The sequence below is a fragment of the Spermophilus citellus genome (genome assembly GCF_964194105.1).
Source record: "Spermophilus citellus genome assembly, chromosome: 15".
In the NCBI taxonomy this organism is placed as follows: Eukaryota; Metazoa; Chordata; class Mammalia; order Rodentia; family Sciuridae; genus Spermophilus; species Spermophilus citellus.
In genome coordinates this window covers 53531819-53545550 of record NC_138195.1, presented here as the reverse complement: position 1 = coordinate 53545550, position 13732 = coordinate 53531819, and the positions used below count along the sequence as shown (strand labels likewise).

At 43.1% G+C, this 13732-nt stretch overlaps 1 protein-coding gene across 1 annotated transcript; it reads right to left on the bottom strand.

Annotated features, from left to right (window-relative positions):
• Positions 1-3582: 3582 nt before the first annotated feature.
• On the bottom strand, positions 3583-12481 carry DYDC2 (DPY30 domain containing 2). The gene is made up of 4 exons (XM_081268103.1): positions 12431-12481; positions 7717-7872; positions 7283-7405; positions 3583-4073 (listed from the first exon to the last, which is right to left on the bottom strand). Exons 2-4 carry the CDS (start codon positions 7861-7863, stop codon positions 3906-3908), a joined length of 438 nt encoding a protein of 145 aa, XP_081124229.1. The 5' UTR covers positions 7864-7872; positions 12431-12481; the 3' UTR covers positions 3583-3905.
• Between the last annotated feature and the right edge of the window lie 1251 nt (positions 12482-13732).

Here is a 13732-nt window from a genome sequence, read left to right as displayed (position 1 = left end):
GTTATTCTGTGTGGCTGGCTGGAGGGCGCCTCAGGGAACCGGGTGGGCACTGGCATTGAAAAGGTTGGCAGGTGTCAAAATACATTCTACTGTCATGTATAACTATAAAGAACAAAAATTTTTAAAAAAAGAAAAGAAAAGGTTGGCAGGACCCCATCCCCCCTCCCATCATGAATAGCTTTTTATGCTGTTCCAAGGAACTCAGACTTCATTCTGAGTGAACAGAGACATGCAGAAGGATGGGTACCACATGCCAGACAAGAGACCTTCACTTTCTTTGACATGAAGAGATTGGATTGTGGTCTTTAAACTTTTACTAAACTGGGAATCATAAAGGTGTTATCTCACTTATAGCGCTTGGTAAAAGAAGTATTTGGGCATTTACTTTGAGACATTAGTACTTATTCTAAAAGCCCACAAAATGGGGATGTTTCTCAATGAAAATATTCTTCCATTTCTTATCTGTATTTCTTTCTTCCTCTGTCTCCACTCTCCTTATTTCCACTTCCCATTGCCTGGCCAAGCAGCCAGACATTTGGTGAACTCTGTTTTCCTCCAGTGACAATCCCTCTCCTCCATTCATGTTCTAGCCCACCGGGGTTTCCTCTCATTCATGCTGGGTTGAGTGCTTTCTCCACTACTTGAACCTCATTGACTCTGGGTGGCTGAATGCCTTTGATTAATCATGAACTATTTTGCATTATTTCTGTAATGTAGCCTTCTTCTTTCTGAAGAGATGTGTGTTGCAGGAAGAGTTGTTAGAGGACCCTTACCTCCTGTGCATATTTCCCCACCTTGAGTGTGTATAGAACTGGTGACTAGGATGGGATATCATGGCTATGGTTGGGAGATGATCAAGTTCATCAATAGAGAGATCCATGTGGATGAGCCCTTAAAAGAGGTCAGAGAGATTCAAAGCAGAGATTTTTTTTTCTTGGCTTTGAATGTGCAAACAACATGTTGTGGATAGGGTCACATAGTGGGAATGGCCTTTACAAGCTGATATTGTCTCTCCACTGCAAGCCGATAAGAAAGAGGGGTCCTCAGTCCTACAACTGCAAGGAACTAAATTCTACCAACAACCAATGAACTATGGCCAACATTTTGATTTTTACCTGGAGACTGAACAGAATACCTTGTGAATCATGCCTGGATCTCTGGCCTATGTAACTGTGACAGATAGGTGTTGTTTTAAACTGCCAGTTTGTGGTAATTTGTTTCAGCAATAGAAAACTAATAAATTCAGTCTTCCATGTTAAGATGTAGGACAGAGGACCCTTACTCTTTTCTCTGTTGCTATACCAGAAGGAACTGGATAAGAAACTATTAGGAGAAGAGGGTCCCCATGGGATGGGAGGGGTATCTGAGGGGACCTCCATTGACCCTATTCACTTTTTTGGTAGAGCACTAATGCAAATGACTCAGGTATTTTCTGTCCTCTTCACTAAGCACAAAACACAAAATTAAGATGATTTTACCCTAATGACCCTCAATTTTTATTCCCATATCACTTGGATATGGATCTTGAATAATGAAGTTTTCCTATATGGCCTGTCTGCTGTTTGCCTCAGCTCCCCATTGAGTTGGCTGGTTTGTGTCCCTCATAAGAATTAACTTGATATAGCTGAGCTCATCAATACTACACAACAGCTAAATAAACTTATGCCAGGATCATTGGAAAAATGGAAGATAAAAACAGTGTCACAATGATTTTTAGTTGTTTTTAAAACAGTCCACATTTTCATTTATATTACCATATCGTTGGGATTCCAAGCTCTTTTTGTATTTCATATGCAGCTTTACAATCTTTAAAGAAAGCATGATGATCATGTTTCACAATTTCAGCTAAAGCATCCTTAGAAAGTCAGAAGGGATTCTAAGTTCAGGGGTCTGTCCTAGGTAGGTCCTGGACACACTGAAGTGTTCTGGGTTCTTGGAGAACAGGAGGAATGAACACATTCACAGCAAACCTGCTGTCTTGAGGGGATTAAAGCCTAAAAATAATTCTAAGGAATATTTGTAATAGTATTCTAACTCCAAGTGCTACCGCCAAGCATCACGCAATTTATGATGAGTTTTAAAACATAGCTAAGAAGGTAAACTTGCTTCTGGAGTAGAAGAAATCCATAAAGACACACGTCTAAGCCAAGCATTATTATCTCCTAATGTCAGGAGAGTATCTCTTATAGGATCTCAGGTGTTTAAAATTGTTACACTTGGAAATGAACATTGTCATTCACAGAGTTGAAATGAAAAACTTCTGAGCCCCCTTCAGTTCATGAACAGTAAATCCAGCCTCTGCTCTGGAATCTTACAGAAAAGCCACAGCTGGGCTAGGGGCTTTGGTCTTTCCTGAAGCTTGGGTGGGGACAATAATTCAAAGATGCCCCCTTTTGTGGTATCCCCTGCCTGTCCCCTTCATAGGTATGATATACCCAGCATGCCCTTACTTGCTCTTTCTCTTGTGTCCTTTATTGCAAGAAGAGCCACCACTATCCACCCCTGGGACTCAAGCCAGAAACCTGGCAGCTGTCTTGGATTTCCCACACCCATTCTCTACCCTTTTGGGGACCAAATGCCCTTTGGTTTCCTTCTTAATTCTTACATCACATGAGACACCATAGTGTGGTGGTTAAGTGCAGAAACACTGGCATTTTATGTGTTCCACAAATAGCGTAGAATCATTCAGCCTTAAAAAGGAAGGAAATTCTGATGATTTGAATCAACCTTGAGGACAGTATGCTAAATGAACCAAGCCTGCCACAAAAAGACAAATACTGTGTGACTCAGATGAGGCATGTAGAATAGTCAAAATCATAGATACACAAAGTGGAATGGTGGCTTCTGGGGGCTGGAGGGGATGGTAGTTTTCATTCAATGGGCATAGAGTCCTAGGTTTGCATTATGAAAAGAGACTCAGTGCTGATTGGTGATGTTTGCCTACGAATATTAACATACTTAATACACTTAGTCCACTCAGGATTGGTTATGATAGTAAATTTTATGTTGTGTTTGATTACAATAAAAAATTGGAAAACATGAGACAAACTGGCATATACAGTGAGGGAAAATACCTGTTATTAATGACAGATAGACTCCAGGGTATGTGTAAATATTCTGGGAGGCCTGACTGCAAAGTACAGCTACAGTTAAGACATGTGCATAAGAGATGATGTGTTTTCACTGGGCAGTCTCCAAATAAATGATAAAACAAGAGGTAAAAGACTCAGTTCCATTCCTTATTTTAAAAATCTTTATTTTCTGAGTTGATTTATACATAATGAGGGTTCTTATGGCTAGCTGCCTGTCCATGCTAGAGAGGCCCTGCAGATCCCGCCTTTCAGAGTCCTGCCAACCTTGGTTGGCAAGAGCTTTCCCTCCAGGGCTATTTTCTTGGACTGCAGTGTTGAGGGAAAGGTCACTCAAATTCTTCCCATTCTGATAATTAAAGAGGGAGATTTGGAGCCAGGAGGCATTTCTTTCTTTTCTTTTCTTTTCTTTCTTTCTTTCTCTCTCTCTCTCTCTTTCTTTTGTTGTAGGTGGACACAATGCCTTTTTTTAGAGAGAGAGAGAGAGAGAGAGAGAGAGAGAGAGAGAGAGAGAGAGAGTTTTTTTTAATATTTATTTTTCAGTTTTTGGTGGACACAACATCTTTTGTTTTATTTATTTTATGTGATCTTGAGGATGGAACCCAGCGCCCCATGCATGCCAGGTGAGCGCGTTACTGCTTGAGCCACATCCCCAGCCCATGACTTTATTTTTATTTATTTATTTTTATGTGGTGCTGAGGATTGAACACAGTGCCTTACTCTAGTCAAATGCTCTACCATTGAGCCACAACCCCGGCCTCCAGGAGGCATTTTAATCAGCAACTTCACAGGGCAAAGCCTCCTGGTGATTTGATCTTATGGGGATTCCAAGTTCTGCTCAATCTCCTCAGCTAGCTCTGAAGGAGGAAATTGTTGAGGCATTGTTGGAATCCTACTGGCAGTACTGGGCAGGGGTTCCTGCTCCAAGGCCTCCTCCTCAAAGGGTTCTGTTCGTTCCTGATTGAAAGCAGGGGAAATCACTTTCTAAATAGAAGACAAAAAAAGCAAAAAAGGTATTAGTTGTCATGGCTTGAATTAGGAATGTCCTCCGCAAAGCTCATGTTAAAGCATGGTCCCCAATGTGGCAAGGTTCAGAGGTGTCTCTTTTAAGAGGTGGTTGGATCATGAGGGCTGTGACCTCATCAGTGCATTAATCCATTTGATGGATCAATCATTTGAATGGACTGCTTGGTGGATGGTAACTGTAGGCAGGTGGGGCATGGCTAGAGAAGGTGGGTTACTGAGGACATGCCTCGGGATTCTATATTTTGTCTCTGGTTCTTCACACTCTCTCTGCTTTCTAGCTGCCACAAGTACAGTTAGTTTTCCCTGTCACGCCCTGCTGCCAGGACATTCTGCTTAACCTCATGCCCACAACTATAACCTGAGCAGACCATAGAATGAGGTCTCTGAAACCATGAGCCCAAAATAAACTTTTCCTCCCCTAAATTAGTTGGGTATTTTGGTCACAGTGACAAAAAGCAGACTAATACATTAGTAGAGGCTAACCACACTCTGGAAACACTCTCAAGAATGGCAGGAACACAATGTTGCTATTATCATGCCAAAGACTAAGTACAAAACTGAAATACAGTTGCCATAGCAAAGCAGACCATCAAATCTGCTAGGATCAAATGACTCACCAATGATCTAACTGCCTCCCGAACAAAACTCAACACCTTTGAAAGGAAATGCAACATGCTTGAGGCTCCCTAGAAAATACCACCTACAATGTTCAGCATAGGAGTAAAAATTACTAGACATAATCTAGTGAAAAAGTATTCAATTGAAAAAGACCCCAAAAGGACACAGATGCCAGAATTAGTTGACAAGGACTTAAAACAATGATTAAAACTTTTCAAAATTTTAAGGGGAAAATGGACATATTGTTTGAAAGAGTATATCAGCAAAGAAAATGGAAATTATTTTAAAAAAGAGAACTAAGCTGTGTGTAGTAGCACATATCTGTAATCCCAGCCACTCAGGAGGTGGAAGTAGGAGGAATGCAAGTTTGAGACCAGCTTGGACAACTTAGTGAGACTCTTAAAATAAAATTTCAAAAAGGCATGGGGGTGTAGCTCAGTGGTAGAGCACTTGCCTAGCATGTGTGAAGTCCTGGGTTCAATCCCCAGCCAGTACCACAAATGAGGAAAAAAAAAAAAAAAAAAAGGGCAGGGGCCAGTTAGAAGTTCTAGAACTGAAAAGTATAATATCTGAATTTTTTTTTTAAATCCTAACATAGGGTATTGGACATTGCAAAAGAGAGTGTCTACAAACTTGAAGCCAGATCAATAGAAATTGTCCAAACTGAAGCATAGAGGGGAAAAGATGAGCAGTGCCCTCAGGGACCTATGAAACAATTTCAGGTGATTGTAGTCTCTGGCTGAGGTAGGAGTCCTTGGAACCTAAGCCCTATGGGCTACTTCCACTCCATCTTTGCCTAGAAGTCTCAGAGCTTCATTCCATACTGAACCTTAAGGGACCAGGCAGAGAGCTCTGGGTGAAGCACTTGGTCACATGATCTCTAAGACCCTTCTGTATTCAAAGTATTGAGACTGTGCAGCAAATACCTGTATTGATTTCTATGGAAATGTATTCCTAAAACATGAATGCTTCGGAGCTTTATAAACAATAGGAATCACTTTCTGACTGATATACAGAATTATGGTTTATATTGTCAAAGCTCCTCTACTTAGTGAAGAGAAACCCATATAAGTCAAGCCTCGCTGGCTCTCTTTGCCTGGACTCTACTGTTACCCACTCTATGGAGCTCTTCTTGATTCCTGTAATTGGAATGACCTCTGCCACACTGAGCACTCTGTTTCTATTCTTCTTTTGACACTTCCACTAGAATAGTATTCAATCTGGGGTACTCAAGAAACAAAGTCTTGCTAAGATGTAAGCAAAGATAGTTTTAAAGGATTAAGGGGAAAAAATCTGGCAAAGCTTTGAGTTTGTGCATATAAGCCAATCAGGTGAACCAGCAGGACTGCTGAAATTTCATGAAATCCCTCCTGGGCCTGTTTGAAACCAGATTTACCAGTACTAGTGATGTGAAATTTGCAGGTAGCCAATAGCAAGGGATAGTCCATAATCCACCTTGAGCCAACTTGGAACCAGATCTTGGTTCCCACTACCTCTTTGCCTTTTATCTCGCCCTTTCAACTTCTACTTGGAAATTAACTCAGAACTGAATGATGTGCTTCTCCCTTGCCAGGGAGGTGATCCTTTCAGCTTTATTTTAAATCCCTGTTGGGTTTTCTTTGTTTATTACCTTCTAACAAGTGGAGTCAATTTTCATAACCACAACTTGCACATGAACTCTTTCCTAAAAGTGAGAACTTGCACACAGCCCAGGCATTATCTCTCAGTCCCTTACAATTTCCTTGTCTCACACTTGGTAAAAGAAAGGTGAACCTGTTGCTTTTCAAAATCTTGCTGAGGAATATTGCTGCAGGGTGCAAAATATCCTCAGTGTGACTCAAAATACCGGAGTGCGCAAAGTTTTCTTCAATAAAGCTACCACAAAACTAGGGTGGAGACTCGGGAGTCCATCATCTTGTATTTTTATTTCTATTACCAGTGAAACATGGTGTTAGAAAATGATTGGGTTGTCAGTAAGGTGATGGTGACTTCTGCTTACTGAGCCTCATTTCTTCCATCCCCCCAAAACTGCTCCAAGCATGAACCCCTTCCTGAGGGAGAGCTCCTTAGATCACCTCAAAAAATAGCATAAAACCATCTTTCTTTTAATTTATTTACATATGTTCAGCCTTTAAAATAAATTTACTTATTGTTTATGAGGTTGCTGAGCATTTTATTATAAATGAGAATAAGTTTAATATATGCATATTTTCAAAGTTGGTTTTGGAAACTAACAAAAGTTAGTGACTTGTACCAGACTGCACTAAAGACTCAAAAAATATTTGTTCCAGGTGAATAGATTGTTTAAAAAAAATCTAGATGTGTATGTCAGTAACGTCAGTGGTATTTTCTGAATCTAACATGAATTTGCCTTTGAACTTTCCCTACTTCATTGACAAGACCTGGTTCAGACATAAATGTGTGACAGGGAGGGAAAGTTGACTAAGGGGGCCTCAGTGTGCTCAGCACAGTGGTGGCGGCTGCCCTGGGGATTTCCTGGAGTCCGTCACTGGGACAGGAATGGGCCATGGCGAGTTCCTCCTTCCTACCTTGCGACACTCTTTACACTTCTGTTGAATCTGAAGCTCTTCTTGTTTCATCATTGCTGCCATTTCCTTTTCCTTGAGGCTGTTCTCATATTCCTCCTTCAGTTGGATCTGTTCTCGAATATTCTGGGGTAATGTCCCGCCTCAAGTCAGGTCAGCATCAGGAGGTCTTATAAGGGGGCCCGCCCTCCCTGGGGATAGTCCTGGACCTGGGTCCTTTAAGCCTGTGGAGTTTCTTCCTGTAACTAGCTTTAGCCTGCTGGCAGCTCCAAACCCACCAACTCCACACCCCCGAGTTGGATTCCAGCTGCAGACTAAGTCATTCTGGGAAGGTGGATGAACCAAAACCCTCCTGGCCAACTCCAGGACTCTGCCTTGGATCCCAGTCTATCTGGGGAAGCTGAGCCCTCCCTAGACACACCTGCACACACACGCACCTTTTCATTTGCTAGAGCTATTTTCCTGTAATGGTAAAGCCAGTGAGCCAGGTACTCTATTGGGTCACTGGGCCGAACCTTTGCCACTTCTGCCAGTGCCTGGGACAAGGAATTTCCAAAGCACTTCTTCAGATATTCCGTTTCCATTCTGGGGACCTGGGAAGCATCCAAACAGACACATCTTGTACACAGGTAATCATATCTTAAAAACAGATTCATTCTAACCAACTCAGATTTATTTTAGGATAAATATGAGATGTTACTTGGTCGCACCCGTGTTCATCAGCTTCCCATGGCTGTGACAAAATACCTGAGGTAATCAACACATAAAGATGAATTTATTTTTGTCAGTAGTTTCAGTCTATGGGTGCTCAGCAGAACACCATGGCAGGGAGCATCAGGTGGAGCAGAAAAGCTCTTCTTATAGTGGCCAAAAACAAACAGAAAAAGAAGAAGCAGTCAGGGTCTCACAGTCCCCTTTCAAGGGCTTCCACTGGGCCTCACCCCTGTAGAGCTGCACCATCTCCCTATAGCACCTCAGGCTAGAGACTGAAATGACAGCATCTGGCTTTTTGGGACATTTAAAATCCAAACCATAGAACCACTCTTCTCAAAAGAACCAACAAATGTATACTTGCCAGTAGGCCTTATGTTCAAGCAGACTTTTGTTCTAAAGCTCTCCAGCACCTGGCTCCCTGACAAACTCCGTGTTCCTGAAAGTTACATATTTAAACTCCAGAAGAATCCAGGGAATAACAGAGGGTCAGATCCAGCCTTCACATTTTCTGGAGGCATTTTTTAGTTTATTCCTCCCTGGAACTCTATCCCTCCATTTTTAAGTTTAAGGAAGGAAAGAGAGAGAGACAGAGATAGATGTGGAGCTAAAAAGGAAAACCCAGTGTTTCCCAGCTCTGGGGGCTGCAGGGCCTAGAAGCCAAGTGCTTGAGCAGCAAGGAGAGCCCTGAGCACTGGGAAAGTGTTTTCAAACATCCCTCATCATGAAAAGGGCGTTGGAGCTCCTCAAGAAACAGCTGGCTCCAAGCCAGGTACAGGAAAAGCCTAAAGTGCCTGATCACTCACTGTGCCAGAAAGTAAAGGAGTTCTAAAGAACCAAAAGGTTGAGGACCCTGGAGCCATGTTAATTAAGTTTATAGAGAAGTAGCACTGCAACAGAAAAACATACGCTACCTGCAAACTGTGCATTCATACAGGCTGACACCAGGGAGGGGGTGGTTGCTGGTGGTGGGACTAGGGATTGAACCCATAGGTGCTCTACCACTGAGCTGGAGCTGCAACCCATTTTACTTTCACTTTGAGACAGGGTCTCTGATTGACCCACCTGGCCTTGAACTTGCTATTCTTCTGTATTGGTCTCCCAAACTGCTGGGCACAATAGTGCCCAGGTCCAGGGGAGGTTTACAAATGCAAAAAGAGGAGGATTTTATCAATATTTTGAACAATAATCCTTGACCATGAAGAATCCATAGCAAGGGTGACATCAGTGCAAGATTAGACTGTTGATGGGCAAATGTCCCTGCAGAGGTATTCTCTGTTTCAGGTTGCACTGGTGTTTGTGCAAGGCTGTGGCTCTGGCAGTCTTTTGCCATAGTTCCTATTATCAGGCACATGTGTGTGAGATCCTGTCCTTCACGGCCTGAGAGCCTGACTTATTATTTGTTTCTTTAGACTTAGCACAAGTGGCTGTATTTTTATTCTGATAAGTTTCACACATAACTCAGAATAAAAAAAAGTATCCATAAGTCCATCCCAAAACAAATGTAGATGAACAGGGAAAAAACTAAGTTCCGTCCCAGAGTAGAATGCTGATTAATATATGTGGAAAGAATAATGGAAGTTTCAAAATTGCTATTTTATAACCATTGTAGTATAACTGAATCAAGCTGGAGTGCTAAAACACATCATGAATGGGTGAATGACTATTGGTTTATTTTATTTTAAATTTTTTTTTTTTTGGTATTGGGGGATCGAACCCAGGAGTACTCTACCACGGAGCTACATTCCCATTCCTTTTTATTTTGAGACAGGGTCTCCCTATATTGCTAAGGCGCTTGCTAAGTTGCTGAGGATTGCCTCAAACTTGTAACCCTCCTGCCTCAGCCTCCTGATTCACTGAGATAAGCCATGCACCATCCTGCCTGAGAAGGTAAATAATATTTGATAAGGAACAGGATATATACATGGCCTCAAAGTTTCTCTCCAAAAATATGCATTATTTTTTCCAAAGGGAAATATAGAAATTTAACAGTGGTGCAATCTGGTCAACACAACCTTAACCAAGTGATCAAACTGAGTATCACCAGTGAAGGAACAGACATCCCATACCTCCTGCTGGGATGCCCTTCCTATGGCACATGATACATTTCTGTGAAGTCCTGTCCAAATGTAAAATTAAATCCAACTGAGAAAAACATCAAGCAAAGTAAATTGAGAAACAGTCTACAACTGGACTATACTCTTCAAAATATTATGGGCCAGGATGTATGGGCAATGACTAGACTCATGTAAGAAATGCTTTCTCCCACGGGAAAGCCCCACCTCTGTACCCATTATTAATTGCCTAGCATAGTATACTTAGCAACAAAAAATAGCAGTTCTTATACAATGTAAAATTGTTCTCTTTGGTCTCCATGGGTCACTTTGATCCATTTCTCTTTTGATTATGATTATGGAAAATCCCAGGAGAAATACTGAATGAGAATGAAAATATGATTAAGGACATTGCATTCTTTCACTAATGGCTTTATTCAGCTTCTGTACTCCTCCTTGCTTGCTTGCTGGTTGCTATGTCAACCTGGATGTGGTTTTTGCCTTTAAATATCCTAAAATGTTGAGGCTGTAGGCTGTTTTCCTGCAGAGACAACTTGGTCCTGCAGGGAGCAGTCCTGGTTGGTCAGAATAAAGACTCTTCAATTTGGGTAAAATTGGGAATTGATGTGTTTTCTAAGCGACCTGCCCCACAATGTCAAGGTCATAAAAAAAGATAGGGAATGAATAAAGAGAAAAGGGGACTAAACACATGATACTAGGTTTTTTTTTTTTACAGAAAAAAGAATTCTGTAAAAGATATTGTTGGGAAAATTGTATAAATAAAATGCAAACTGTAGATTATACAGTAGAATTTATTAACTTTATTGTGAATAAGTGAAATTTAATGTCTCCCAAAGGTCTCTGTGTCCTAATACTTGAAACCTATAAATATGTTAGCTTATATGGCAAAAGGGACTTTGTAAATGTGATTAAATTAAGCATCTTGAGATGGGAAGTAGATTATCCAAGTGATTATAATGTAATCACAAAGTTCATTCTAAGACAGATCAGCAAGGTCAGACAGGGAGGGCAACATGGTGAGAGAGCAGAGGGAGAAGAGGTGATGTTGTCAGGAATGGATTCTCCCCCAGACCCCCCAGAAGGCTGCTAACACTTTGCTTTTAGCCCTGAAGACCCATTTTGGACTTCTGACCTCAATAACTAAAAGAATAAATTTGTGTTTAAAGTCACTGAGTTTGGTGTAGGGGTGGAGGGTGGGAAGGAGGGTGGATGGTGTCTCTTTCTGCCAATCTGTGGCCCAACTAAACTAATGAATGAGGATTAACAATCTTCTGCACCCCTTTTACTCAGTGTGGTCTGATGACAAAAGATCAGCAGGATTCTATCACCTGAGGGCTTGTGGAGATGCAGATTCTCAGGTCCCACCCAGAGCTACAGATTCAGAATCTTCACTTTAACAGAATCCCCAAGTGATTTGTACCTAGAAATCCACCTTGTCATTGCAGAACTGTCCTCACCCGGAGGCAGAGCCATCAATTCTGCATTCCCAGGGTGACTCTCCATTCCCTGTTCATTGGGTAGCTGCCACACTGCTTAGGTGTGACAAACCCTACTGGGAGAACTTGTGTTTGGCACACAGTGGGTGCTCCGTAAATAAGTCTTCTGATGTGTGTGGGCCCAGATCACAGCTTCTGTTTCCTTGATCCATCAGTGCCCACTCTGACAATTACTACTCAACTAGCTTTTATTGATGCCTCTCCTACCAGGTAATGCTACACCCATAAATTAAAACAGAACCCGGGAAGTTGGCCTGGTCATGCATGCCTGTAAACTCAGACACTACGGAGGAGGCTGAGGCAGGAGGATCACAAGGTGGAGGTAAGTTTGGGCGAATTAGTCAGGTTCTGTCTCAAAATAAAAAATAAAAAGGGTTGGAGATGTAGCTCAGTGGTAAAGCGCTCCTGGATTCAATCCCTAATACGGCAAAAACAGACATAACAAACAAACAACAACAACAAAAAAATAGGAAATGTTAGCAGAGTATTTTGCACACACGCCTGGGCCTGGTTAGAGTGCAATCGTGAGAGTCCGGAGGTCACCAGGAAGTACCAAAGTGCGGAGGCGTGACACTGCCAGACCACGCAGCATGCAGCGAGTCTCCCAGGGGCTGTGGTCTCCTACTTTCTATGTCTGTCAGTCCCTCAAGGCTCCTTCCCGAAAGTCCGCTGCCCCTCCACCTCTCCCACACAGAGCCGGTCCACCCGCCAGGTCTGAGGGTTCTTTTCAGCAAGTGCCTGCTCCCAGCTTCTGGGTGGCAAGCCTCCTCATCTCTCCCCTCCGCGCGCCCCCAGTCCTTCGCGCGAGTGTCCCCTCCCTTCGTGCGCGCGTTTCTGCTCCATCCCCCCACGACGCTCGCTTAGCTCACCGTTCCGCGCGCCCCTGCGGGGAGGACTCCTGCTCCAGCCCTGGAGGGGAGCGCTCGTTGCCTAGCATCGGGACGCGATTAGCAGATTGGGATGGGCGCATGCGCCGGGTGCGCGCACCAAGAAGGGAGGAGCCCTTTTCTCAGAACGGTTCCTCTCGCCTAGCAGAGGCGGTTCTCACGGTTGGACCTAGAGAGCGGCATAGGTCTCTCCCCCCAAGGCCGAGGGAGAGTTGGTTCACTCCTGGGAGCTCCGTAGGTCGCCGCTCTGTGGATCCGCTCCTCCTCCTCCCCATCCCTGCCTTCCTTTCCGTCCTCTTCCCCACCCAGTCTCCTCCCTCTAGGCCCCCTTTCATTTTGCCCTCTGGTTCTTTTTCTCCTCCTCCTCCTTTCCCCTCTCTCCCTACCCACCTCCCCGCTTCCTAGCAGGATCCCTGGGTCCCGGGAAGGGAAGAGACTCTTCTGCAGACCCGAATAGGAAAAGTGACCTAAAAGCCCCAGGTTGATGGTTGCCAGATAAAATACTGATAAAATACTGCAAGGCTATGTAAATTTGAATTTCAGATAGACGGATTACTTTCTAGTAGGAAAATAGTATAAAAGTTATTTATTGTTTCTCTGAAGTTCAAATTTAATTGAACCAGCTCTTTTTTAATTTAACTTTGGTACCTCTGCCTGAGTACTTTCCCTTCTTATTGAGTTGCCGGTTCTCCCCCAGGCTGGTTCTCCCACCTTTTAATGGCTGCAGAAGCTTCTTCAGGCCAGAATTAGCTCTTTCTCCAGAAGGGGCTTTAGTGGCCTAGGTCCCTAGTGGTGCATATAAAAACAACATTACTTAATGCAGGAGAGATGGGCACTATTGTAGGTTCATGGACAGGGACCACATGTTAAATGAGAGGCCCAAGAAGACATTTTGTCTACTGTCATTACCAAGGTTCTTCCTTCTCTTTGTTGCCTTGCAAATTTTATTGTCCCTTTAGGAAAGGTTCTCCTAGGGTGACATCTCAGTTAACTTCAAATTTAGCTGAGATGTCACCCTTAGGTTCCACTGATAAGGCTATGCAACTTCTAGCGATTCCGGACACACACTGAACTTGGCTTACTCTAAGGCCAGAGGTCCTCCCCTTCCCACGTGTTATCCTTCTGGAGCAGCAGCAGGACTCCCTTCCCTTTTTCATGTTACTCACTTCAAATGACCTGAGACGTCTGTGTAGCACTGTTTTTTGAGTGGATCCCACTGAAGAAGCACAGTGAAGACTGTTCCAAGTCAGTAGCAATAATGCTTTTCTCTGAGCAATTAGGACA

Bases quoted from the DNA above. Each gene is read 5' to 3' on its own strand.
- DYDC2 (XM_081268103.1), bottom strand. From the start codon at position 7,863: ATGGAAACGGAATATCTGAAGAAGTGCTTTGGAAATTCCTTGTCCCAG. The intron at 7,406-7,716 runs GTGCGTGTGTGT...ACATTACCCCAG, and splicing joins TAGCTCTAGCAAATGAAAAG to AATATTCGAGAACAGATCCA. The intron at 4,074-7,282 runs GTAGGAAGGAGG...TCTTCTATTTAG, and splicing joins AGTGTAAAGAGTGTCGCAAG to AAAGTGATTTCCCCTGCTTT.